The 24,817-nt window shown below is 37.1% G+C and overlaps 1 protein-coding gene across 5 annotated transcripts in view; it reads right to left on the reverse strand.

Moving 5' to 3' along the window:
* The window catches only part of WDR49 (WD repeat domain 49), a 136,803-nt gene that overhangs the window by 77,429 nt on the left and 34,557 nt on the right, over positions 1–24,817 (reverse strand). For all 5 annotated transcript variants that reach the window (XM_047695096.1, XM_047695251.1, XM_047695017.1 and 2 more), the window contains 2 exons: positions 16,048–16,215; positions 14,625–14,773 (listed from right to left, as the gene is read on the reverse strand). In XM_047695096.1, coding sequence (XP_047551052.1) covers positions 14,625–14,773; positions 16,048–16,215 — 317 coding nt within the window. The remainder of the gene's footprint in view (positions 1–14,624; positions 14,774–16,047; positions 16,216–24,817) is intronic.

Here is a 24,817-nt window from a genome sequence, read left to right on the forward strand (position 1 = left end):
TTTCCTCCATGGTGCTGACTGTTCACGCTTCTGTCATGGCACATAGTTTTCTTGTATCTCCTTATTCATTTAAATGTCTTCCCACTTATAGTCTTCCCCAAGAAAGGACTGTGTTTTGTCTCAGTCCCGTGAAGAGTGCTATATGTACTTTTGGTAAGCAGAGTAATACTCCCCCACAAATGTCCAAGTCCCCATCCCTGCAGTGTGTATGTTATTTGCATGGCAAAAGGGATTTTCCAGGTGTGATAAATTAAGGACTTTGAGATGAAGAGATTACCCTGGATGCTATGGGTGAGTCCAATGTCATTATAAGGGAGATTAGAGTGATGGGATGTGAGAAAGTTTCACTGGCTTTGAAGATGGAGGAAGGGGGCCATGTGCCAAAGAAGCTGGAAAAGGCAAGGAAAGGGATTCTTCCCCAGAGCTTCCAAAACAGGAGCCCTGCCAGCGCCTTGATTTTTAGCTCAGTGAGACCCATGCTGGAATTCTAACCTGCAGAACACAAATACATTTGTGTTGTTTTAAGCCACTGAGTTTGTGGTTGTCACATTACCAATTGAAAAGTAATACGGTCTCTTTCTCTAATATATATGATATATATCATAATCTCTATATAGTTATATACACACATGAATATATTATATCATTATATAGTATAAAATGTGTATTATATACATATTACATATATACATATATATTGTATGTGTGTGTGAAATAAAAGACGGTATTAAGTGAAATCAAGTTCACATAAACCTCAGACATTAGATTCTTATTCAAACACAGACAATCAAGACAAAAATTACATGCAGATGGTACGAGACAAACACTGAAGAAAACAGGAAGAGTGGCTTTGCAGGTGCACATGTTGCGGCTGTCAGCCATGGTACAAAATCAACACAGGCAGTGAGGGAGAGTCAAAAGGAAGACAGTAAAAAATCCCTCCAAGAGATGCTAACAGGCAAGTTCTAGGACTAGACTTCTTGAGTACTAATCTTGGTTCTGTCCCTCACTAGAGGGGGACCTCTAGCAAGTTTCTTTGCCTCTCCTAGGTTTTGATGTAGTACCTACCTCATCCAGCACTATGAAGATTGAACCAGACTCCATGTCAAGAATTTAGCATGATGGGGGCACCTGGGTTAAGGTTAAGCTTAACTTAGGTTAAGCAGCTGCCTTCGGCTCAGGTCATGATCCCAGGACCCTGGGATCGAGCCCCACCTTGGGCTCCCTGCTCAACAGAGAGCCCGCTTCTCCCTCTACCTCTGCCTGCTGCTCTGCCTACTTGTGCTCTCTATCTCTCTAATAAATAAATAAAATCTTTAAAAAAAAAAAGAATTCAGCATGATGACCAGCATGTAATAAGTAATAGTTTTATTATTAAATGCATTTTATTATGTTTTCATTGTGTAAATATCAGAACCGAAGAGGTTCTTTCAAATTAGCCAGTCTATCTTATCCAATGTAAGAATCATTCCTCAACAATCTATAAAAAAATGGTCTCTGTTTAAGTGAGTGTTTATAACTCCAGAAGGCAGGCAACCCTGCAGTTCTTAATGTATTTTAAATCATATACTCTTTGGGAAAATAAAACGTTCAAAATGATGGTCTATCTCTGCCTCCTAAATGCATGTACCCATATATGTACACAATTTTCCATATAATTTCTTTGGGTACATAGACATGAATAGCCCTCATACATATGTACAGATCATGGGAATCCACAAGATAGAAATCCCTACAGTATTTTTAAGTATGTTCAGCCAAAGACGTCCTTTTCTACCTCTTGATTCTACGTCTTTTCCTACATCTACATAGGTCTCTTCTACATCTTGTCTGGGGTAAATGATCCCAGTTCCTTTTAACCATCTTACTATCAGAACTCACTCCACCATGGCAGGCTCTGGATTCTCTCACTCTGTTTGCACTTTCTCTCCTGGAGAGGACCATTATTCAAACGCTGTTTACTGTAAACACCATGGTTGCCTTTGTCCGTGATCCAAAATCCAGTAGTCCTGGAGGGCTTTATTCTCAATCCACCCCTTTCAACCCCAGGCCCTACTCCTCAGGGACAGTCTTTTTTAATTATTTTTTTTTATTTTTTATTTATTTGGAGATAGCTTCTTTAACCTTCCTGAGTTACAGATTTCTCCGTTAACACCAAGTAATAGCAGTGTGTGTGTGTGAGTGTACATATCATATAGTGATCAAAGGACTCTTATATTTGAAAGTAAAGAGGTTAATTACATTTTTTCCCTCACTTTTCATTCCCCCAATCTAAACTTTTTCTTCTGGTCCTATTGGTTGTGATACTTTCAGATAATATACTCCTTACACACGAATTACTGCATTATCAATTTAAGGGAGTATCTCTCCACTCATCAAAGTATAAGATGAACACTTGAAGGTCCTCAAGGACATATGTTAAGCATGGTGCTCAGAATGGAGCCAATATTTCCAGGGATGTTCTAACCACTGTTAGAGGTTCCGTGACTTCTTTAAACCATTTATTTTTACATTAAGTCATTCCATCATGAATGTTTCTTACCTTGAAGTTCTGACTGTGCAAAACTCTAAATATTAATCCCATGAACAAATAATCAAGCCAGACGTCTACCATCCTACCTTCAGAAATCTGATCTATTAGGCCAAGACTAGGATTTTTCTTACTTTTGAGTCAAAGTTTCAAAGTATGACAATATAATCTTGAATCCTAGTTCAATTATATTGACAATTCCTCCCTGATTTGCCCACATACCCCATGAGACATAGTAGGTGTCAATAGGTATTTTTTTTAATTTGTTGAACATTGTGCCTCACCTAATAACTTTTTTTTTTAAAGATTTTTTTTTTATTTATTTATTTGACAGAGAGAGATCACAAGTAGACGGAGAGGCAGGCAGAGAGAGAGAGAGAGAGAGAGGGAAGCAGGCTCCCCGCTGAGCAGAGAGCCCGATGCGGGACTCGATCCCAGGACCCTGAGATCATGACCTGAGCCGAAGGCAGCGGCCTAACCCACTGAGCCACCCAGGCGCCCCATAATAACTAAGTCTTTATCTGGCTCGTTGATGGAGATCATTAGTTCAGATGAAGTCCAAGAATACAAAACCCCATAAAATTTTGCCTCACTTCTGCATGGCTATTCACCCAATTATAGATCTCATAATCCTCAATGACATTTTATAAAACTTTTTCAACATCTTATATAAATGATTATGCTTGATGGATAGGGTAACCTCGCCATTTACCAACAATTGTAACAAACTTAAAAATGACCTAGTCAACCCCTGCCAAGTAAACAGCATTAACAATCATTCTAATCCTAAGAATATATATTCATGAAGTAAATTGTTTTGTTTGTTTTTTTGGTTTTTGGCAAGAATTTTTCATTAAGGAACTCATTCTGGTTCTTAAACATTACTAAATTGTTTTTATTAAAAACATTCTGGCACCTCTCCAGAATATGTTTTTCCTCAAAAATATAAATTCTACAAGAACTAAGACCTGCAAATATTTTTCCAAGTGTGTGTCCTAAATAAAAATAGAATTGATAAACTATTATTTTGAATGTGAAAGCCACAAGATTAGACACATCTATATCATTTTCAAACACTCACATTGCTTATAATAGTCATACCCTCATTGTTCAGAATCCTGTCTTCTTTGGTATGGACTCCCTTCTAAAAAGTAGAAACTAACTTCGTATCAGAATAATAATCTGGGGTATGGTTGAATATAGATTAATAAAAACTCAATGGTATTAATGGACTATAATTTCCAGAATCATTTTCCACCATGTTGTCCAAATAATTTATATTGCCTTTAATATTTTATTGACATATAGTCACATAAATTAAATGAAAAATTAAAAATAGATGAGTAACAACCTCTAGTCTATGATAGGTTAGTTCTTGTCATTGGCAATTAAAATTAGAAATATGTTTTTTATCAAAATGTGCATGTTCATTATTTTTTCTTAAAATTGTTTTTTTGTTCTGCTTTCCCTTCTTCCTTCAAAGAACCCTAACTCTCTTAATTACTGATCCCTGATCCCATTAAGTTCCCTTCCATCTTTAACTCTCTGATTTTTCTCTCTGCTGAGGATGAAAGCAACAACATTGATATATTAACATCAATGCACAAAACAGTGTTCTGGCTGTCATCTAGCAATCACATCACGGTATGTGACCTCCCACATGTTTTTCAGTTTTTTTCCACACTACCACATTCTGTATGAGTGGTTCTTAACCTTGACATTAGAAATACCTGCAGTGCCTTAAAAATCACCTGTTTGGGCCCTTTTGCCAGGCCTATTAAATCAGAATCTCTAAGGATGGGGCTCAGGCATTAGTTTTGTTTGTTTGTTTTTTTAATTTCCCAAGCATTTCCTTTGCATTGTACCTTGACTTCTCTACACGGTTTTAAGGTCAATGCTAATATCCTTGAATAAGAAGTCTTTCTCTCAGCTTAATCAGTAATATCATGTGGCTTGATTTAAAGCAGATAACTATAATCCCCTTCTTTCCTAATCAGTCTTTATCCTTTTAATCATGAAAAATGTCTCACATTTATTTGGTTTTATTAATCAAGTCCTTTGACAAAATGTAACTTAAATATCTAGTTAGTATTTGAGAAGCATGGGTTCTTCTCTTTGATACTCAGGTTGACTTCTGGAATAGAATTAGGCCACAGTTCAGAAAGAAATATATTTAATAATAATTTTCATTCTAGATTTCTAGTGAGGTTTTCTTTATTCATAGTAGGAAGAATACATAAACTAACAAACACCTAAGCTTAAAAATCACAACTGAAAATTGACACTTTTTCATTTATATTTTCCACAAATTTTGATCTAAACTGTACACTCTGTTTTCATCATGAAACCTCAGAACTTGTGGTGTCTGTCCAAGCTCAGCCTTCCTAAGTCCTGTTCTTGAAATGGCAGGCTTTCTATTTCCTCACCATTTTTATATTAAGAGAAATAAGTACGTAAACTTATGATTTAGTATCGACAAAATTTAGCTCTTCACATAATTAAAACGGCATATTATTTTTTTGGCAAAACCTTTACCTTGTTTCAACTGTTAGCTATTTAATAGCACACAATTATTCATATACGTTAAAACTAAAAATCAGTGGACTGAGTCCTGACACCTGGATTTTAATATTACTCAGATCTGTCAGCTAAGGTGTGTGATTTTACCTGTCCATTGCCTCGCCTTTCTCCTAAAGGGGCTCCTGCCAGCTCTGAAATTCTGTCAATTCTGGCTAGAATGTACTAAAGTTGCTCAACCAATTATCTATAGATTCCAAAACAACAATTCAAACAAATTTAGAAAGGGGCACTGTGAAGATCGGACTAGAGAAATGTAGGATCCCACCATGTTTTCAGTCTAATTTTGCTGAAGAATTATTTTCTGCTCCCATAGGGTGCCTGGGTGGCTCAGTTGGTTAAGTGCCTGTTGGGCTCGGGTCATCATCCCAGGGTCCTGGGATGAAGCCCCACGTCAGGCTTCTTGCTCAGTGGGAAGCCTACTCCTCCCTTCCACTTGCATTCTCACTTTCTCTCTCAAATAAATAAATAAAATCTTTAAAAAGAACTTTTTCCTGCTCCTTACAAGAGACAGAATCATTTCACCTACACATAATAAAACTAAACAATAAAAAAGGACATAAATATAACTGTTACTTTGTACTGTAACTACAGTATTTGTAAATAGGTAACTTCATGGATGGGTAGATACATGGGCGGATGTATGGATAGATAGGGAATCTGTTTTCAGTGACCTTTGTAAAACCAAATGAGCATTATTTACATATTGGCAACACATCCAAGTTTAATTTAGAGTAGGAGGGAAAAAAAGATTCATAGTGTCCTAATAATGATATAAAAGCAAGGGAAAGGTAGAAAACAGACTCAGATGACTTTATCAAAATGAAACTTGTTTGGTTTCATCAAACACTTACTACTAACTCCTGCCATCCTAGAGGGGATAGATATAAAATGAAATAAGAAAAAGAGAGAGAGTATATATCAGCAGGGGATCTTGAGGACAGCAGTGCAGCTCAGCTCTCTGGGGTAATCCACAAAAATGGATAGCCTACTTGCAGATGATAGGATAACAGGAACTGATGGAACTGGGTCTCCTGAATACACCTTTATGTATTAACAAGCCTATTTCTTCAGAATTTAAGCCTTTGGATAATCCACAAAAGCGTCATCGGTGAACGCTTAAAGGCAATTTTGTTTGACATGATATATGCAAGCAAAAGTATTCTACTATATAATTCAGATAATGTTTTTTATCCTGAAGTCATAGAACAGAGCTTCCTTTAAGAAATATTTTCACCAATTTTTTTTTTTTTTCCCCAGAACTGAAGTCAAACCTAAAATATTGGCTGGAAACTAAACTCTTCTCTTATGCTAACCATCTTTAAATTGTTACCATAACCATTATCTTCTCTCGCTGTTGTTGTTTTGTTGCTGTTGTTGTTGTTTTTTAACATTCTTTTCGACAAGAATGAGAGAAGATATATAGCTCTAAGACTCGGATTTCTTTTAAGTGTCTGTGTATTCTATCACTGTACTTGAAAAATTCAAAACGTTTTCTAGCACTATGAATTTTTCTGTAAAAATCTCACTGATGCCCCAGTTCAAGCATAACAAATTTAAGTTTAATGAACTCAAGTTTAATGACTTAACTAATACCAACATATTATTTCAGGTGCTCTCCTTTCCCAAAACAAAATTTACTTGGGAAATCAAAACAATTTCACTTACCCGGATTTTTTTTTTTGCCATTATCATTAGTCACCTAACACTAAAATAGTTAACAGAATTTGTCGTAGTCTTCAAAAAAAAGTTGTCTAATTTTGCTTTTCAAAGATCATCATTCCTATTTTATTTTACAAAGTAAACTTAAACACTTTAAATTTTAAATCCTTCTTTTCTTTTCTTTCACTCTCTCTTTTCTTTCTTTCTTTCTTCCCACTTAAGATTTATACTAACGACAGCTTTGAAGGAAATTAGTGAAAACCAGCTAGAACAAGAGAATTCAGGTTTAAATATCATTGCAGACTAGGTTTTCATTGGGGGTCTTTCTGCTTCAAAAAAACACAACTCTGAATAAGCATAATTTTTACCGCCTTGCTGGGTCTTCAGGGAGTGGGGACCATCTCCACAGGTCCAAAAGAAAAAAAGTGGGAAAAGAAACAAACTTAAAATGGAAACAGGGAGCAGTAGGCCTAAATGAAGAGACTGCAACCAGAAGCCTAAGCCTTGGATCATCAGCAAGGTGGAGGCACGGAGGAGAGACTGTTAGACGAAACTGGACAACAGACAAGGAGAATAGTCACCTCAGGATGGTAATTATCCTTGTTTCCACCTTCAGGAACAAACAGAAATCTCTGGAGGAAAGCATCTTCAGTTTAGTTCCTCAGAATGCCTATAGTTTAGCAACAGCAAAAAATGAGGTGACAATAAAAGGTAGCCAAACATAAAAATGAAACAAGTCACCCTGAGGGAGAACCACCAGAGTAGCAAATACCAGACTTAGACCTCTAAGGACTCCAGATACTGAAATTCTTGGATAAGGACATATAATAATGAAATCGAAATTAAAGAGCTAAAAATCAAAAAGCCGAAAATGAGCAAGCACCAAAAAACTATTCAAAATTACCAGACAGTTAAAAAAATGTTTTGGAAAAAAAAATCTATATTAAAATTAAAAACTCAATGAATGGGTTATATAGAAAGTGGGCACACCCTGATTAGAAACATTCACATTAAAATCAAGAATATGCAAGAATATGTTAATGAAGTCACCTGGGTGGCTCAGTGGGTTAAAGCCTCTGCTTTCAGCTCAGGTCATGATCCCAGGGTCCTAGTATCAAGCCCCGGATTGAGCTGTTTGCTGGGCAGGGAGCCTACTTCCCTTCCTCTGCCTCTATGCCTACTTGTGGTCTCAGTCTGTCAAAAAAATAAATTTAAAAAAAAAAAAAAACTAAAAAAAAAAGAATATGTTAATGTGTCTCCTTTAAAAAGTAGGAAAAACCTGAACAAGGAATGGGAAAGAAATTTGTACATGATTTTGTTCTGAAAGACAGCTAAAAGAATGAATAAATGGAGAAAAACAGGGTGTGGTTTCTCAGTATTTTAAAGATGTCAAATATCATATTCAGTGAAATTTCAACCCAAATACTTTCATGAAACATGAATATTGATCCTAAAATATACTTGGTTTATAAAGGATAAAATGCAGAAGATAGTTAAAATTGAAAAAGGAAAACAAGAAGTAGAAAATGCCCCACCATCAAAATATAGGGGCCTGGGTGGCTCAGTCCGTTAAGCCTCTGCCTTCAGCTCAGGTCATGATCCTAGGGTCCTGGGATTGAGTCCCGCATCGGGCTTCCTGCTCAACAGAGAATCTGCTTCTCCCTCTTCTTCTGCCTCTCCCCCTGCTTGTACTCACACACTGTCTCTCTCAAATAAATAAATAAAATCTTTAAATACACACACACACACACACACACACACACATATATATATATATATACATATATGTACAATAAAGTTATGCTAGTTAAATGATATGTTATGTAGGAAAAGACAAATAGACTAATGGAAAGAATAAAACACCCAGAAACAAATTCATATATATATGGTAACTCAAATGATAACAAATGGCATTTCAAACCAGTGAGAGACAAATTATTCAAAAAATAAGTCTTGGCTATCCATTTGTAGAAAAAAAATAAATAAACTGCAAAGGTAAAGGCAAACTATATATTATTCAACTACAGAAAAACTATTAGCAGAAATAAAGAATATTTTTATAAAAATGAAGTGTAGAAGACACTCTTTTTTTTTTTAAGATTTTACTTATTTATTTGACAGAGATCACAAGTAGGTGGAGAGGCAGGCAGAGAGAGAGAGATAGAGAGGGGGAAGCAGATTCCCCGCCAAGCAGAGAGCCTGATATGGGGCTCAATCCAGGACCCTGGAATCATGACCTAAGCCAAAGGCAGAGGCTTAACCCACTGAGCCACCCAGGCGCCACTGTAGAAGACATTCTTAAGAAGATAAAAAATCCAGAGCCACAAAGAAAATCATTTCTTAGACTCAACTTCATAAAAAATTTAAATTTGTTTAAAACAAACAAACAAAACGACTTTTGAATGAGGGAATGCCTGGGTGTCTCAGTGGGTGAAGCGTCTGCCTTTGGCTTAGGCCATGATCTCAGGGTCCTGGGATTGAGCCCCACATCAGGCTACTTGCTCAGCAGGGAGCCTTTTTCTCCCTCTGCCTGCTTCTCCCTCTGCCTGATGCTCCTTCTGCTTGTGTACTCTCTCTCTCTCTGACAAATAAATATAAAATCTTCAAAAAAAAAAAAAAAAACAACTTGTGAATGAGAAAAAGAACACAAAGTTAAAAGATATATGCTTGAAATAAGTAAAATATTTGCATCATCTATAATAAGGGATAATCAAAATATTTTTCAAACTACTACAAATCAATAAGAAAAAGACAGAGTTCATAAGAGAGGGCATGATTAGCTAATGCACCAAAAAACAATAAATAAATGAATACAAATGGATTTGAAAAAGAAACTCATCCTAATTTTTTATCCATCAGATTCACGTGTACACAAAATAGAGGAACACATTAATATTGACAAGACTGTGGGAGAAACGGGCACCTTTACACACCTTTGGTGAGTATACCAATGGGTACAATGTTTCTAGATCTAAATCAGCAATATCTTAAAAGGTTCTTTAAGAAGAACATTCCCCAGCAAATGCCCTCCTGGGTATTTATGCCAAAGATATAAATGTATCCGTAGTGGCACCTGCCTTCCAATGTTTATAGCAGCAATGTCCACAATAGCCAAACTACAGGAAGAGCCAAGATGTCCATCAGCAGATGAATGGAGAAAGATGTGGTATATATATACAATGGAATATTACTTAGCCATCAGAAAGTTTGAAACCTTACCATTTAAATCAACGTGGATGGACCATAGGCCTATGTAAAGTCACAGAGAAAGATCTCTAGGAGCTATTATTAAGGGAAAATCAAGTTGCAGAAAAATATGTTTTATGTGATACCATTTACCCAAAAACTAATAATAAATACTACCTTGTATTTGTACACATACATAGGATGGTATATATAATGATATATTGTATTGTGTTATAATTTATTATATATAAATAATATAATGATATATTATATGTAATATAATATAATATTATATATAATACAGTTGACCCTTGAACAACATGGGCTTGAACTGCGCTGGTCCACTCATACGTGAATTTTTTTTATAAATACAGTACTATATATGTGTTTTCCCTTCCTTATGATTTTCTTAGCATTGTCTTTTGTCCATCTTACTTTTTTTTAGACTCACACATAAAACATATAAAACATACAAAATATAAAATAGTTGTTAATCAACTATTTATTTTATTAGTAAGGCTTCTAATCAACAGCAGGCTATTGGTAGTTAAGTTCTTAAGGAGTGAAAAGTTGTACATGACTGTTCAACTGTGTGCCCCAACCCCCATGTTGTTCAAGGGTCAACAGTATATTAAAATATAAATTGTGAGAAGATATGCACAAGTGTTAATAACAGCTATTTCTTAGGAGAGGAACTGATTTGAAGGGGAAGTGAACAAAAGGAATATTCACTTTTATGCACTACATGCATCCTCATTTGCAATTTTTTGTAAGGGCATTAATCATTTACTTATATATTTTAAACAAAATGAAAACGGCTTTGTTTCTAGATGAACAGAGGGAAGCTGAGGAGGAAGAGGATGTAGAAAGAAAGGGAAGACAAACAGGTAAGTCATCACACAAAAGGCTCACTTTGTATTTTCCTTACCAACTTTGAGGCCACAATGTAGAAATTGGGCTCTGGGAAAAATCAGAACGTCCAAAGAAGGACGGTTACAAAGCAATCTGATTCTGGTGGCCAAATCAGGGTGAACAGCCCAGAAAAGAAGAGTTAGGAGCAATAGAAGACCTTAATCAAACCCACTGGTTACAATGTCAGCCCCCAGAGAGATCTCCCCTAGGCTTTGAAAAACCTTCCAGTCCAGGGGCGCCTGGGTGGCTCAGCTCATGATCTCAGGGGCCTGGGATGGAGCCCTGCATCAGGCTCTCTGCTCATCAGGGAGACTGCTTCCCCCTCTGTCTCTCTGCTTGCCTCTCTGCCTACTTGTGATCTCTGTCTGTCAAATAAATAAAACCTTAAAAAAAAAAAAAAGAAAGAAGGAAAGAAAGAAAAAGAAAAAGAAAACCCTTCCACTTCCCATGGTAATTTCTCCTCCAAATCCCCAAGTTACTGTCTCCCAGCAGGGCCTTGTCATCAGTGAAAGTCTAAAAGTGCAAAGCAAAGTACAATTGGACTACCATTTAGTATGATGCCAACTTCTATAGGGAAAAATTTATTTAATCATCACTGCAAAATAGTAACAGACCAGTCTTCCAAAAAACAACTTGAGTCTCAGATCATTTTTGGGAAAAATTATTTAGCTCTAGATTGCTTTGGTCTGAAATTCTCTAAAACAGCAACTTACTGACCAAAGTATGATTCATTCAAAGGCTCTTTGAAAAAAAGATATGCTCTTTCATTTTCTCTGTTCCTTAACTTAACCCTAATTCCATAAAACATCCAAAAGAATTGTACAGCAATAAAGCAAAGGCTTAACCTGATTGCAGAAAGCCCTGTTGTTTGTTGTAAAGACATAAAGATGATGATTACTCTGCCTTTATCAAAGTGAAATGGATTTAGACTAATGTAAAAGATAGCATGACAAGCTTTATTATAATGCAATCTGTTTACATGTCAAAGGAAAAACAGAATGATAAAACAGCTTTGGAAGAGCCTAGGTAGTCTTAACATTGAGGATACCTATACACAATCCATTCTGACTCTAATGACTTTTTTTTCACTTGCTTTTAAAGTGATTTAAAAAAAGAAACAACAAACTTTTGTGCACTAAAACTGCAGTGGTTAACTGATGTCAGCCTGCTGTGACCAACTCAAAAGATCTCAAGGAGAAATACAAAACAAGAAGAATCAGAAAACCAGGTAAGCAGAAGCATACAGGCAATATTTTTGAAAAATCATATATGATAGAAACATAAGGTATTAAGATGACCTAAGGGGTCTTTCACAAGTGAATGTGGGGATCAGCAAACCTTAATTTTTACACCAAACAAATTATATCTTCTGACTCAATTATACCTTGGAGAACTACTTTTGAGTACATGTGCCCCTTCCCCTTTTCACATATAATCCCCTGTAAACTGGCAAACTTTGGAGCAGTTCTTTAGAACAAGCTGATATAATGTCTCCCAAGCTATAGTCTTCAGTAAAATGAATAAAACATTTACTAACCTACTTTAAGAATTTTTTTTCAGTGAACACTTTCATGGAATTCTATAATGATAAAATACCTGTTTTTGTTTTTGTTTTGTTTTGTTTTTAAGATTTTTTATTTATTTATTTGACAGAGAGAGATCACAAGTAGGCAGAGAGGCAGGCAGAGAGAGAGAGAGGGAAGTAGGCTCTCTGCTCAGCAGGGAGCCCCATGCGGGACTCGATCCCAGGACCCTGAGATCATGACCTGAGCCAAAGGCAGTGGCTTAACCCACTGAGCCACCCAGGCGCCCTGTTTTTTTTTTTTTTTTTATTCTGAGAAAGATTCATTCACTTAAGATTTACTGAGAATGTGTTTGGCACAATCCAAAAAAGATACAGTCCTTAACCTCATGAATCCCAACAATTAGTTGAATTACACTATTTTATATGTTATATTCAACATGTGTTTAGTGTACATTAATATGAGCTATGTCCCAGGAAACACACACACAAAAATGAATTCAACCAACAATTTTTGCTTTTAAGGACTCAAAATCTAGTGAGAGATACATATATAACCTTTGAATATACAAAACCCATTATGTTAAACTTGGTACTGGCAGTTATAACAAAGTGCTCAAAGATCTCAAAAAATAAAACAATTAAATGTGACTAAGACATTAAAAAAGTTTTCAGTCTGAATGTTTTGGTACTTTAGATTCATAGTAATATGTCTTCACTTCAAACTGTCAACAAATAACAATTGAGCAAAAAGGACAAGGTGCCAGGCACTGCGATGGATACCAAGTATTCAAACTGAAAAGATATCACCCCTGGTTAAGGAAGCAAACCAACAACTTTGATACAACAGGATACATGCTCTAATGAGAGACACACAAGGGCAGTTGGAGTGCAGAGGAGGAAACAGCTAGGTCTGTGTGAAAGACTCCAAAAAGTCTGAAACTTTGAGGATAAACCGGCATTTGCCAATTGATCATCAAGGAGAGGGAACCAAAGGCAGAAAGAAGAGCTTGCTGCTGAGCCGTGAGGCAGCATGGCGGGGAGAGCCAAAGGTACAATATGGCTGGAGCATTAAATGAATAAAAGAGAAAAGCAGGAAATAAAGACTGAGGGAGGGCTTTGTACAAAAGTTTAAGAATTCTGGAGTTGATATTTAGACCGAGAATTAGATGAAGTGCTCAAACAGTTGGTTTTGGTTTTTGGTTTTTGGTTTTTTACAAACCACTCACTAGCAGGATAAGGGGTAGATTAGAGTCAGAACGGTCTGAAAGTAGGGAGACAGTTAGAAAAACTTTGCAAAATTTTGGGCAAAAGAAGATGAAGTTTTGAATTAGAACAGTGGAAGCTAAGAGGTGAGGCCGATAAACATATTTCGATGATAGAATCAACCAGAATTGAGAGAAGATTTACACAACAGGTGATAGAGTAAAATAAGCAAGTTTGGCAGGATTTGTGGGTGGGGGGGAGCTAAGGAGTCAAAGATGAGTTCTTATTTTTTTTATATACACATATTGCTTTAGAATAAAATAAAAAGTCAGATTCACTGTAAGTCTCAGAGGCTGTCCTTCTTCTCTTACAACCGAACATCTTGAAATCTAGCGTATGTTACCTGGATCTATAAAATCAAGCATTACGGAAAATGAAAGTTTTACAGAGAAACAAGTGACAAGATTATGAGAGATTAAAACTACCTGGTTCTGGTACCATGTTTTTTCCCCACCATATTTAAGATATCCCATAAATATCTCCAAAGAGAAATGGGCTGATATACATAACTGAAATGTTCTTAATATACCTGATAGTCTTCAGATTAACTTTGATTTCTAAACTACTGAGTTTCCTCAATATCAAAGCAACCATAGCTAATTAGCTGTGCCTCTTCCATGTCTTACCATTACCTAGCAACACTTCCTCATCTCCATTTGTTTTTTCTATTGAATAGGTGAGAACTTTGGAAACTCTCAATATGTAACCTTTTAAGAATACAGTTATAAGGATTAAATCCATGAGTATACAGTTTAAAGTTTTTTAATGAAATACTTTGTTCAGTTGCCCAGGACTATGCTTAAGTTACCATAAATATCTTTTCCAAATATAGATTTCTGAAGCCATAGTATTTAGCCAGTGTATTTTAAAAATCCACACCATCCCTCAGAGGAATTCAGGACCACAGATAGATTTAGGTAGGAACTGATGAGGAAGAACTAAATAAACTAAATGTACAATGTTACTTACTTTATCTTTGGAGAAGCTAAAAAGTTGTTTTCTTGCAGCGAAGAATTGGACAGCTATCACACTGGCTGAGTGACCCCAAAGGATACCAACTGGCTTAGAGACAACATAGGGGTTCCAAAGGCAAACTTTTTTGTTGATGCCAGCAGTTGCTAATCAGAATTAGAAGGACAAAAAGTGGTGTCAGTAATACGAACAACCCACACAATTCCTATTTTGAAATGAATGTATGTCACATATCTGGGGGTTGAGATAATCAATGAGTCAATGAAATAGTTGATATTGGGGTCCTTTCAAACTCAGTTGGCTAACCCAGCCTTCTCTAATAGGTCTCTAATTCTCTTTGAAAGGTAGATAGTGGCATATTCGTGAGTTCATATTCAAGGTATCTTCTACCATGATTGTCAGGCATGATCATTAGAGATTTTAGGGACTCAGCCTCAGTAGCTGACATCACTACTCTTTCTATGAGTAATTACTGAATGAGGCTTAAATTAATATGACCCATTCCAAAGGCCGTGTTCATAATGTTCATTCTCTGTCAGTTAATTTTTCACTCTGTTTCTTAATTTTTAATACCTCATTTTTACAATGCTTGAACTAATACACAGATAGATAGATATTATATAACAAATTAACAGCTTTCAACATGTCACATAATTTAGGTAGTTAACCTTGAAGACTTTATAGCTTATTTCTTCAGCTAACATGTAGTCTTTTATATCCAAAAAAGGAACTCTCATTTTAAGCTAAAACTCAGGTAATCTGAAAACGCTCAAAAAGCACTGGAGGTTGTATCCGGAAAGAGGAGAAAAGTCTTCTATCGCCTTTCCGGCGCATGTGCATTCCCGGTGGCGGCAGCAGCGCTGGCAGCGGGGGCGCCGCACGTGGAGCGTTTGGTGGTGTCAGAAAGATGGCAGAAGAGCAGACAGGGCACCAAAACTGTCTTCTTCCTCTGTACCATCTTACACCACCACAGATTCTTTTTTTTTTTTTAAGATTTATTTATTTGACAGAGAGCAATTACAAGTAGGCAGAGAGGCAGGCAGAGAGAGAGAGGGAAGGAGGCTCCCTGCTGAGCAGCGAGCCTGATGTGGGGTTCCATCCCAGGACCCTGAGACCATGACCTGAGCTGAAGGCAGAGGCTTAACCCACTGAGCCACCCAGGTGCCCCACCCCCACAGATTCTAATAAAAACACTAATAAAAGCATTGGGGCACTTTCTCATATTTTCACCCCCATGTAGTTGCTACGTGCCGCTTGTCCTAATGCATCATTATCAGACATTCTCTGGCAATAAAATGTGAGCTGTTCGAGTCGGTCTCTCTGGCAATAAAGCAACAAGGTGGAGTGGCTCCCTGCATACCAATATGCATCCCAGACTATTTATGAGGCCCTCATAGTTATCATGATTTATTTTACATACCAATTAAATTGAGCTGAGAGTGGTAATCAAAAGCATGAATGCCCTCGGCAATGTTGAAGGATGTCATTTTAAGATGCTTTTTTGATTTCTCTCTCCAAGCCAGCACCACCGTGTTTGTATTGCTGGTCGTACTGGAAATGAGAGCATCTAAAGATGCATCGTAAATAACTGATAAAAAAAAAAAAAAGAAAGAAAGAAAAGGATCTTCAGTTGGTCTCTCACAAAACATGAGCAAAATAGAACTGTTTTAAATACCTGAAGTCAAAAACGAACCCAGATTTTGATCACACAGCCTGATGTGAGGGGAATACCTCACTAATGAATGCCTCCCCCTCCTCCATTAAAGAATTTAAAATGAGAAGTCACAGCTAAGTCTGCATTCAGACATTTTACCCAATCTCAGGATGCCTTGAAATTTTTTTCAGTGGGAACACATGGCAGGAAACAACATTAGTCACAATAATCATATGGGATTCTGGAGATTTAAGATAAGTAACTGGCCAAATTCCTGGGTTCTGCCTCCTGGATCTGAAGCAGGCAAACAGGGGCTTATCAGCCATCTGCTGCTCCTTGAGGTCCAGCTCATGCCCAAACCATGGTTTATTTAAGTCATGACTGGTCTAGAATGTTAGAGGGGGATTGCCAGACCTCAATGCCTGGCACAAACATGGTCAGACTCAAGCAAATGGCTGTTCCTACATCCTGGATGACCCAACACCATCTTCTGGGGAGCAAAATTCCATTCCCTGACCAAGGAAGGTGATCTTGCTGCCTTTTGTCAGGAGGATCTTTGCATTTCTATCAGACCCACTGGCTCCAAAAGGCAATTAGCTTTTATCCTCTGGAAGAGTATTCTTATCTCCTCCTTCTTTTTTCTCCATCCTTTACTGTCACCTGTCTTTCTTTCAAAAGAGAAAAGGAGAGAGACAGAGACAGAGAGAGGAAGGAAGAAAGGAAGGAAGGGAGGGAGGGAAGGACAAACCTAAGAAGTGATCAGGTCCTATAAAGATGAGCCCTCTGAGCCTCTGAGCAACTAATTTCCAGGTCATAAAGGTTTCTGAGCACCAGCTGCTCCCCTGTTGCTACTTTACAGGAAGTCCCAACAGTCTGAAATCTGATGACAATTGTTCTCATAGGAAGCAACCTCACTGAAAATACTCCCTTTGTTTACAGAAAATGCTGAGGGTTATTGCAACTTGACTCAGTGAAGCAATATTATAAGATCTAAAGTGTATAACAACACCATAATTATATCTTCCAATCCATGGAAATTTCATAATATCATTACAATACAATCAAAATAAAGTATTTCCACCCAGAAAATTACTTTGTCATGTGTTCCTGCATTATATCCAACTATCATCTTCAGTTTTGAGGCTATAAAGAAAAACATATAAAGAACTACATTCTGCTCTGGTATTCAAAGTATTGCTTTTAGATTTGAATCTGCAGGCTACCAAGTGACATTTATGGGCCTGTAGTGTTACATCTCGGAGGCTCAACAATTCACACTTTTATTTCTAGACCAAGATATAACTTGTATCTGATTAGATTGTGGAATGCCAGAGCTCCTGAGAATGTCTGAGTAAGAAGAGGTGAAGGGAAAGCCATTTCCTTAAAATCAAATTATCTAATAAATAAAAATGTGTTCCTCACTTCTGGAAGACAGCAAAAGGTTATGATGAAAAAGTTTTTAAAATATCAAGTGACGGAATGGGCTGAACTGATAAAATAAAATGATTTGTTTTTAATACTCTCAGTGAGTTTGAAGATTGGTAGAGGAAAACTTTTTTTAAATTACTTTTAGATAATATTTTGAGGGGAAAAAAAAGACAACCTGATCATGTCTCTCCCTTAAGATGCTCACTTTCCATGCTTCCGCTCTTTGCCACTTAGTCATAAAAAAAGGCATTAAGGGGACTGCCTTCGATCCCTCTCCTCATTTGTGCTGTTGAAATGACCCCGCGTAATGACAATTAGGTAATGTGGGAAAAGTGATTTGAAAATGAAAAGTGATACCTGAAAACCAAGTAAGTAATGCTATTAGGTGACACTGGAGTAAGCTTGAACGAGGCCACTCTGTGTCATCTGCCAACAGGTAGAAGCTGGAGCAGAGTAGAAAATTGGGCCATTTCTATCTAGCAGTTCTTATGATCATTTTCCAAGCCTTTTTGCCTTATGAGTCGCAGGAATTAGGAAAACACCCTACCTTGAACTTTCTTGATGTTCTTTTGCTTGAGGGCGTTTGTTTTCAGTTGCATTTCTTACTTCGAAGTTGGAGTCCCACTCTCTGAGACCCCCACAGGGCCCTCTACATTCTGAGCAACTACCATCTCAAGAAGGAAAGATAGAAAGAATAACCCTCTCTATTTCATTTTTAAAAATCAAAATGCATCTAATTCAGTACTGCTGAGCATATTACAATAATGCAATTCATTTAATAACTTCTCAAAATACTGATTCGACCCATGTTCATGATACAAACGAATCTTCACCTTCTACCATGCTATTAAATGAGCTGCAGGAAGAGACCTCTTTCTTCAAACCTAGGCCACCAGCCCAAAACTCTGATTTCAACTGCTTTAAACATAGCAAGAGAACTGGTAGGAAGGACATGGGGTTCTAGCTAACTCAGGGATGTACCATCTTTTTGTCTAGACTCATTTAGATGCAGGGGAGTGGAACAAGGCACAACAAGACGCTAAATGTAATTTCTCTTCCAAACTTGGTCTCTATCGATTGTGAAGTCTTCCCAAGGAAATGTGATCTAGGATCTGTACTCTAAATTCTCTGGTACACCTGCATTAATTAGTGCAGCAATTACTGATTTGGGTATCAGTCTAAACTGTTTTGTACCTTCTCCTAGCCATGGTCAAACAAAGGGGACAAAACACCTTTCAGGGGCATCTGCCTTCGACTCAGGTCATGATCCCACGGTCCTGGGATGGAGCCCCACTTCAGGCTCTCTGCTCAGCAGGAAGCCTGCTTCTCCCTCTCCCATTCCCCCTGCTTGTGTTCCCTCTCTCATTGTCTCTCTCTCTGTCAAATAAATAAATAAAATCTTTTTTAAAAAAAACTTTCAACGTAATAAAAAAGAAAATCAATGGTTTTCATTATTGACAATTTAGTGCTCACTTTTTCAGAAGCTACACTTCTAATCTATAGTGCCCAAGGTTTCCAATGACATTGTCTATATGAGGAGGCAATTATCTAGGACCAAAAAAGGGAAAACTTCTCTGAGATTCAAGACATTTATGTCTTTCCACTATTGCATAAAATCTTGGTCCTTACTTTATAAGCACTTCAGAATGTAATTATTTTTCTATTAAAATATGACACAGAACTACCCAGAAAAGATGAAAACATTTCTCCTTCAAATTTTTAATAAGAAATCTGAACCTTATCTTAAAGCAGTAAGCTAATACTCTTATGTCTGAAACTAAGTTTTTCCTTTGACATTTCAGCTTTATAAATATTTTATCCTTAGCATACTTGCATACTACTTACATACTTGCTCATGTATCTCTTTCTTTCATCAATTGTATATTCTTTCCTCACACTAAGAATAAAATCAGCCAAAATATTTCTTGAGGAGTTCTAAGAATATCAATTCATGTTGCTGGGGTTAAAAAAAAAAAAAAAATATATATATATATATATATATATATATATATATACATATATATAGACACACACACACACACAAGCACACACACATACATATATATCAAATGAAACCAACCATTGGTTGCTTACTCCCAGTAGGATCAGTCTTGTGGACCAGGGAGCATACGTAGTACTAAGCCCACTGTTCTATTTTTGACTCCTGCCCTTCTCTTTCTCCCTGCTTCTTCATTTCAACATTTCTTTCCTTCTCCTCATACTGAAATAACTGAGCTGCAAACAAACAAAAAAAAAAAGTTGTATTTAAGTTTCTAATCTCTATTGCTAAATCTGGAAATGGGCATTCATTCGCTGATTAGGACTGAAGTGTGTCCTCCTTTCAAAGGTACCAGGAGAACTCTAAAAAGCTAAAATTTGAAATAAGGGAAAATCTTATAAAAACTCTTCACCTTTCTATATTCTGTACTTTCTCCTTTTTAAATTATCTTCTCTATTCATTTTCCTCAATATCCATCCATATAGTATTATTAAACTAAATATTTATAATTTTTTTACCCCAATCACTTTTTAACCATAAATAACCCCTTATTTAACAAAATTCATATCTACTAATATTTAGCAGAATTTCTTTTGGTATCTCCCTTTTCTTTTGCAATATTTTTCAATAGTATTTATGCAAGGTCTTAGTCTATTCAGGCTGCTATAATAAAACAGACTGGGTGGCTTAAATAATAGATGTTTATTTTTCACAGTTTTGGAGACTAGAAAGTCCAAGATCAAGGTGCTGACAGATTCAGTGCCTGGTAAGGGGTCATTTCCTGGTTCATGGGTGGCCTAATTCTTGCTGTGTCCTCACATTAGGAAGAACCAAGAGACTCTCTGGGGGTTTCTTATAAGACATGAATTCTATTCATGGGAGCTAAACTCTCCAGACCTAACCACTTCCCAAAGGCATTCTCTTCTAATCCCATCATACTGGGGTTAGAATATCAACATACAAATTTGGGAGGGGACACAAACAGTTGGTCCATAACATTCTGCCCCTCCCCCCATCCATGCCCTTCTCAAATGCAAATTACACCCAATAGTCTCAAAAGTCTTACTTAATGCATTCCAGCATCAACTCTAGAGTCTAAATTCAAAGTCTCATCTAAATCAGATAAGGGGGGGGGCACCTGGGTGGCTCAGTGGGTTAAGCCTCTGCCTTCGGCTCTGGTCATGATCTCGGGGTCCCGAGATCAAGCCCCACATTGGGCTCTCTACTCTGCAGGGAGCCTGCTTCCTCCTCTCTCTCTGCTTGCCTCTCTGCCTATTTGTGATCTCTCTCTGTGTCAAATAAATAAAATTTTAAAAAATAATAATAATAAAAATTAAAACAAATCAGGTAAGGATAAGATTTAGGATACAAGTCATCCTGAGGACAATTCCTTTCCAAGCTGTGAACTTAGGAAATCAAACAAGTTGTCTACTTCCTGAAGAAATGGTGGAACAGGCATGTGATAGGAACTCCCATTCCGAAAGGGAGAAATAGGAAAGAAGAAAGGGGTAATAGATAACAAGGAAATACAAAGTCTAACCGGGAGAACTCCATTAAACTTTAACAGCCAACAATAATCCTCTCTGGCTTGATCTCTGCCTTTCAAATCCACTGGAGTGGCAATGTTACCCTCATGGCTTGGTGGTGCTATCCATACTGTGACAGTGACCTCACCCATGCTGCAGCTCTTCGAGGTGACCCCCTGCTGCCCTGGCTCCTCCTCTGAGTGTGGCCACACCATGACTCTCTGCAGAACTCTCACCCCTTAGCAACTAGGGGTTGAGGAAGTCTGCCCCCACAGGAACCAGAAAGGCAGCCTCAGCCTTTGAAACCACTTTGCAACATCTCAGAAGAAAAGAAACAGGAACTTGTAGACATGGAAATAAAATCTAGGTAACCTAAAGCACAGTGATTTAAAACAATTTTTTAAAAGACTGAATAAAAATGTATAAGGTCTCCATAATTTGTAGGGTAATACGAAACATCTAAGATATATATAATAGGAGTCCTAGGGAAAAAAGGGGGAGGGGGACAGAAAATGTTGGAAAAAATAACAATAGAAAAATTTCCAAATTTAATGAAAACCACAGCACCATATATCTAAGAATCTCAATGAATTCCAAGCAGAATCAACACACAAACATACATATACCAAGAAAACTGAAGCACATCAAAAGTAAGTTGCTAAAAATGAGTGAGAAAGGGAAAAACTGACAAAACAATATACCATGTGTTAGGTAAGGAGAAGAAAGGACTTATTGTATGTTCTAAGAAGATTGTTTCAGTTTTCAGTTTATGTATACATGGGGTTTGCATGTGAGGCATCCAAATTTCCTATGGGTTTGAAAGAGTTACGACAGGCAAGACAAAAGTTCTTATGCAGGTACAGAAATTTTTAGGATCATTTCACAGATTGAGGAGCATCTGAAAGCAAGATCCTTTTTTTTAAAAAAAAAAAAAAAAGATTTTATTTATTTGACAGAGAGAGACACAGCAAGAGAGAGAACACAAGCAATGGAAGTGGGAGAGGAAGAACCAGGCTTTCCAATGCGGGGCTCAATCCCAGGACCCTGGGATCATGACCTGAGCTGAAGGCAGATGCTTAACAACTGAGCCACCCAGGCGTCCCATGAAAGCAAGATTCTTAAGAAGCCAGGAGCAATCGGGATCTCTGCTCGGCGGGGAGCCTGCTTCCTCCCTCTCTCTCTCTCTCTCTCTGCCTGCCTCTCTGCCTGCTTGTGATCTCTGTCTGTCAAAAGAAAAGAAAAGAAAATCTTTTAAAAAAAAAAAAAAAAAGCCAGGAGCAAAGCCCAAATTGAGAACCCTTCAAATCATCTAAGCAAAAATCCATCTGAATTAAGTAGAAGAAGAAGCAGAAGAAGCAGTTTGGTAAAGGCAAGGGAAGTTTCAGGAGCAATAGTGGCGAGAAAGACTGTTCTTTGGTGACAGGATCTGGACTATCCCAGAATAAGGGATCCTTTACAGATAGTCCACTTTGAAAAGGGGAGCAGGGAAGAATCTGACCATTGGGCCCAAGAGGGCATCTGTGATCTGCAAAGAGAAACTGATGCTTCTGTAGAACATGCTAAAATGACTCATCATTCCACATGTTCAGACCTCAAGTCCTTGAAGATTCCTATTTCAGAAGATTGCTTATTTCTTTCCTAGCTTTATCATTTCTACCTTCTCCTAATCAAAAGCCTTCTAACTAACCAAACTGACTGCAGTTTCATTCTTTGTCCTCCAACCTATGCCAAACAGAACTCCCAAACAAATCTTCCTTAAATGCCATGTGCATTGGGTCTAAGTGTCCTCAAAAACCTTCAGTACTTCACTGTTTCACTTTCTAGCAAACAAAAACTGGGCAAACTGCCAAGATTTCCAACATATGTCCCAATTAGATCTATTCACATTTATTTTCTCAATACTCAGCCTCCAATCTAGCCATGTCCATCTCGTCCCTCCACCCATCATTAGGTCTGCTTGTCTCCCTTTACTCATGTTCACCATGCTCTCTTTTTCCCTCCATCTACCCTCCTTCAAGGAGTACCACCCACCCTTAAAGATTTTCCTCATAAATTTGCTGCTTAAGCATTACTGTAGGAGTTAATATCTTGTTTATATAGGTTAGTAGTTAATTTTCAATACCATTGTATAATGTTCTAACTATTTTATATTAGCCTTTATTCTTGCTCATATCCTCAGTTTCTTGAGGGCTATAATTAATCTTTCTTCTACAGTCTCCAATGCCTAAGACAGTTTTAAAGCACATAAAAGATAAATAATTATTGATTGATTGACACACTGAGTCTGGAATTTAAACAAACTGACTAAAGTAAATATATTTTTTTCAGCTATTTTTCCAAAAATAATTACAATGAGTTTTTATTCACAGAGCTAAGACATGTGTAATCCAAATTAGATAGCAAAGATCCCTGATATTTTGTTTGCATGTAAAACTTTTTTGTAGCCAATTCCTAATCGCAGTGATTTAGCAGGCAGAGTTCAAAGCTGGATTTCTTTGGTCAGAAACATGAATTATAGTGCTGATACTAAACCAAGTTCCCCATGTTCTTTTGTCAGTAGATGAGAGAACGAAAGATCAGAATTATATTTTGGAAACACGATGAACAATGAGTTCACATGGACCTACAGAAAAATTCTTCTCCAACAATGTTACAGACTTAACAGACTTGTAAGTGGTTACTTTACAGCCGAGTTGGTTTTGGAGAGGTTTCAATGAAACTATGACAGGGTCTAGAGTGGGAACCCTCTGAGTATGAAGAGAGTATTTCGTATTTAGTATTTCCTATTCAGAAAAAATAATATTAAATTTAAACTGTGCTTGTTCATATCCCCAACCTTTTCAATAACAGATAATCCACTACAAGTAGATTTTAGGAACTATTACTTTATTACTATAGTCAATCTAGTCTTTGTTTTATATATTAAAATATCATGCTTGCAAAAATAAACTAAAGGACTTGCACCAAAATAAAGCACTTTTTCACAGCAAAGGAAACCATCTATAAGATGAAAAGGCAACCGACTGAATGGAATAAGATATTTGCAAATGATATATCCAATATGGAATTAGTATCCTAAATATATAAAGAACTTTTATAACTCAATACAAAAAATAACAATAATCTGGGGGCACCTGGGTAGCTCAGTGGGTTAAAGCCTCTGCCTTCACCTCAGGTCATGATCCCAGGACCCTAGGATAGAGCCCGAATCCATCTCTCTGCTCAGCGGGGAGCCTGCTTCCCTTCCTCTCTCTGCTTGCCTCTCTGCCTACTTGTGATCTCTGTCTGTCAAAGAAATAAATAAAATCTTTAAAAAAAATAACAATAATCCAATTAAAAAATGGACAGGGGATATGAATAGTTATTTTTCCAAAGAAGACACACAGATGGCTAACAGACTCATGAAAGATGTTCAACATCACTCATCATCGGGGAAATGCAAATCGAAACTACACTGAGCTACCACCTCACTCCTATCAGAATAGCTAAAATCAAAAACAAGAAACAAGTACTGGTGAGGATGCCAAGTAAAAGGAACGCTTGTGCACTGTTGGTGGGAAGGCAAACCGGTGCAGCTGCTGTG

The sequence above is a fragment of the Lutra lutra genome, chromosome 1 (assembly GCF_902655055.1).
Source record: "Lutra lutra chromosome 1, mLutLut1.2, whole genome shotgun sequence".
NCBI lineage: Eukaryota > Metazoa > Chordata > Mammalia > Carnivora > Mustelidae > Lutra > Lutra lutra.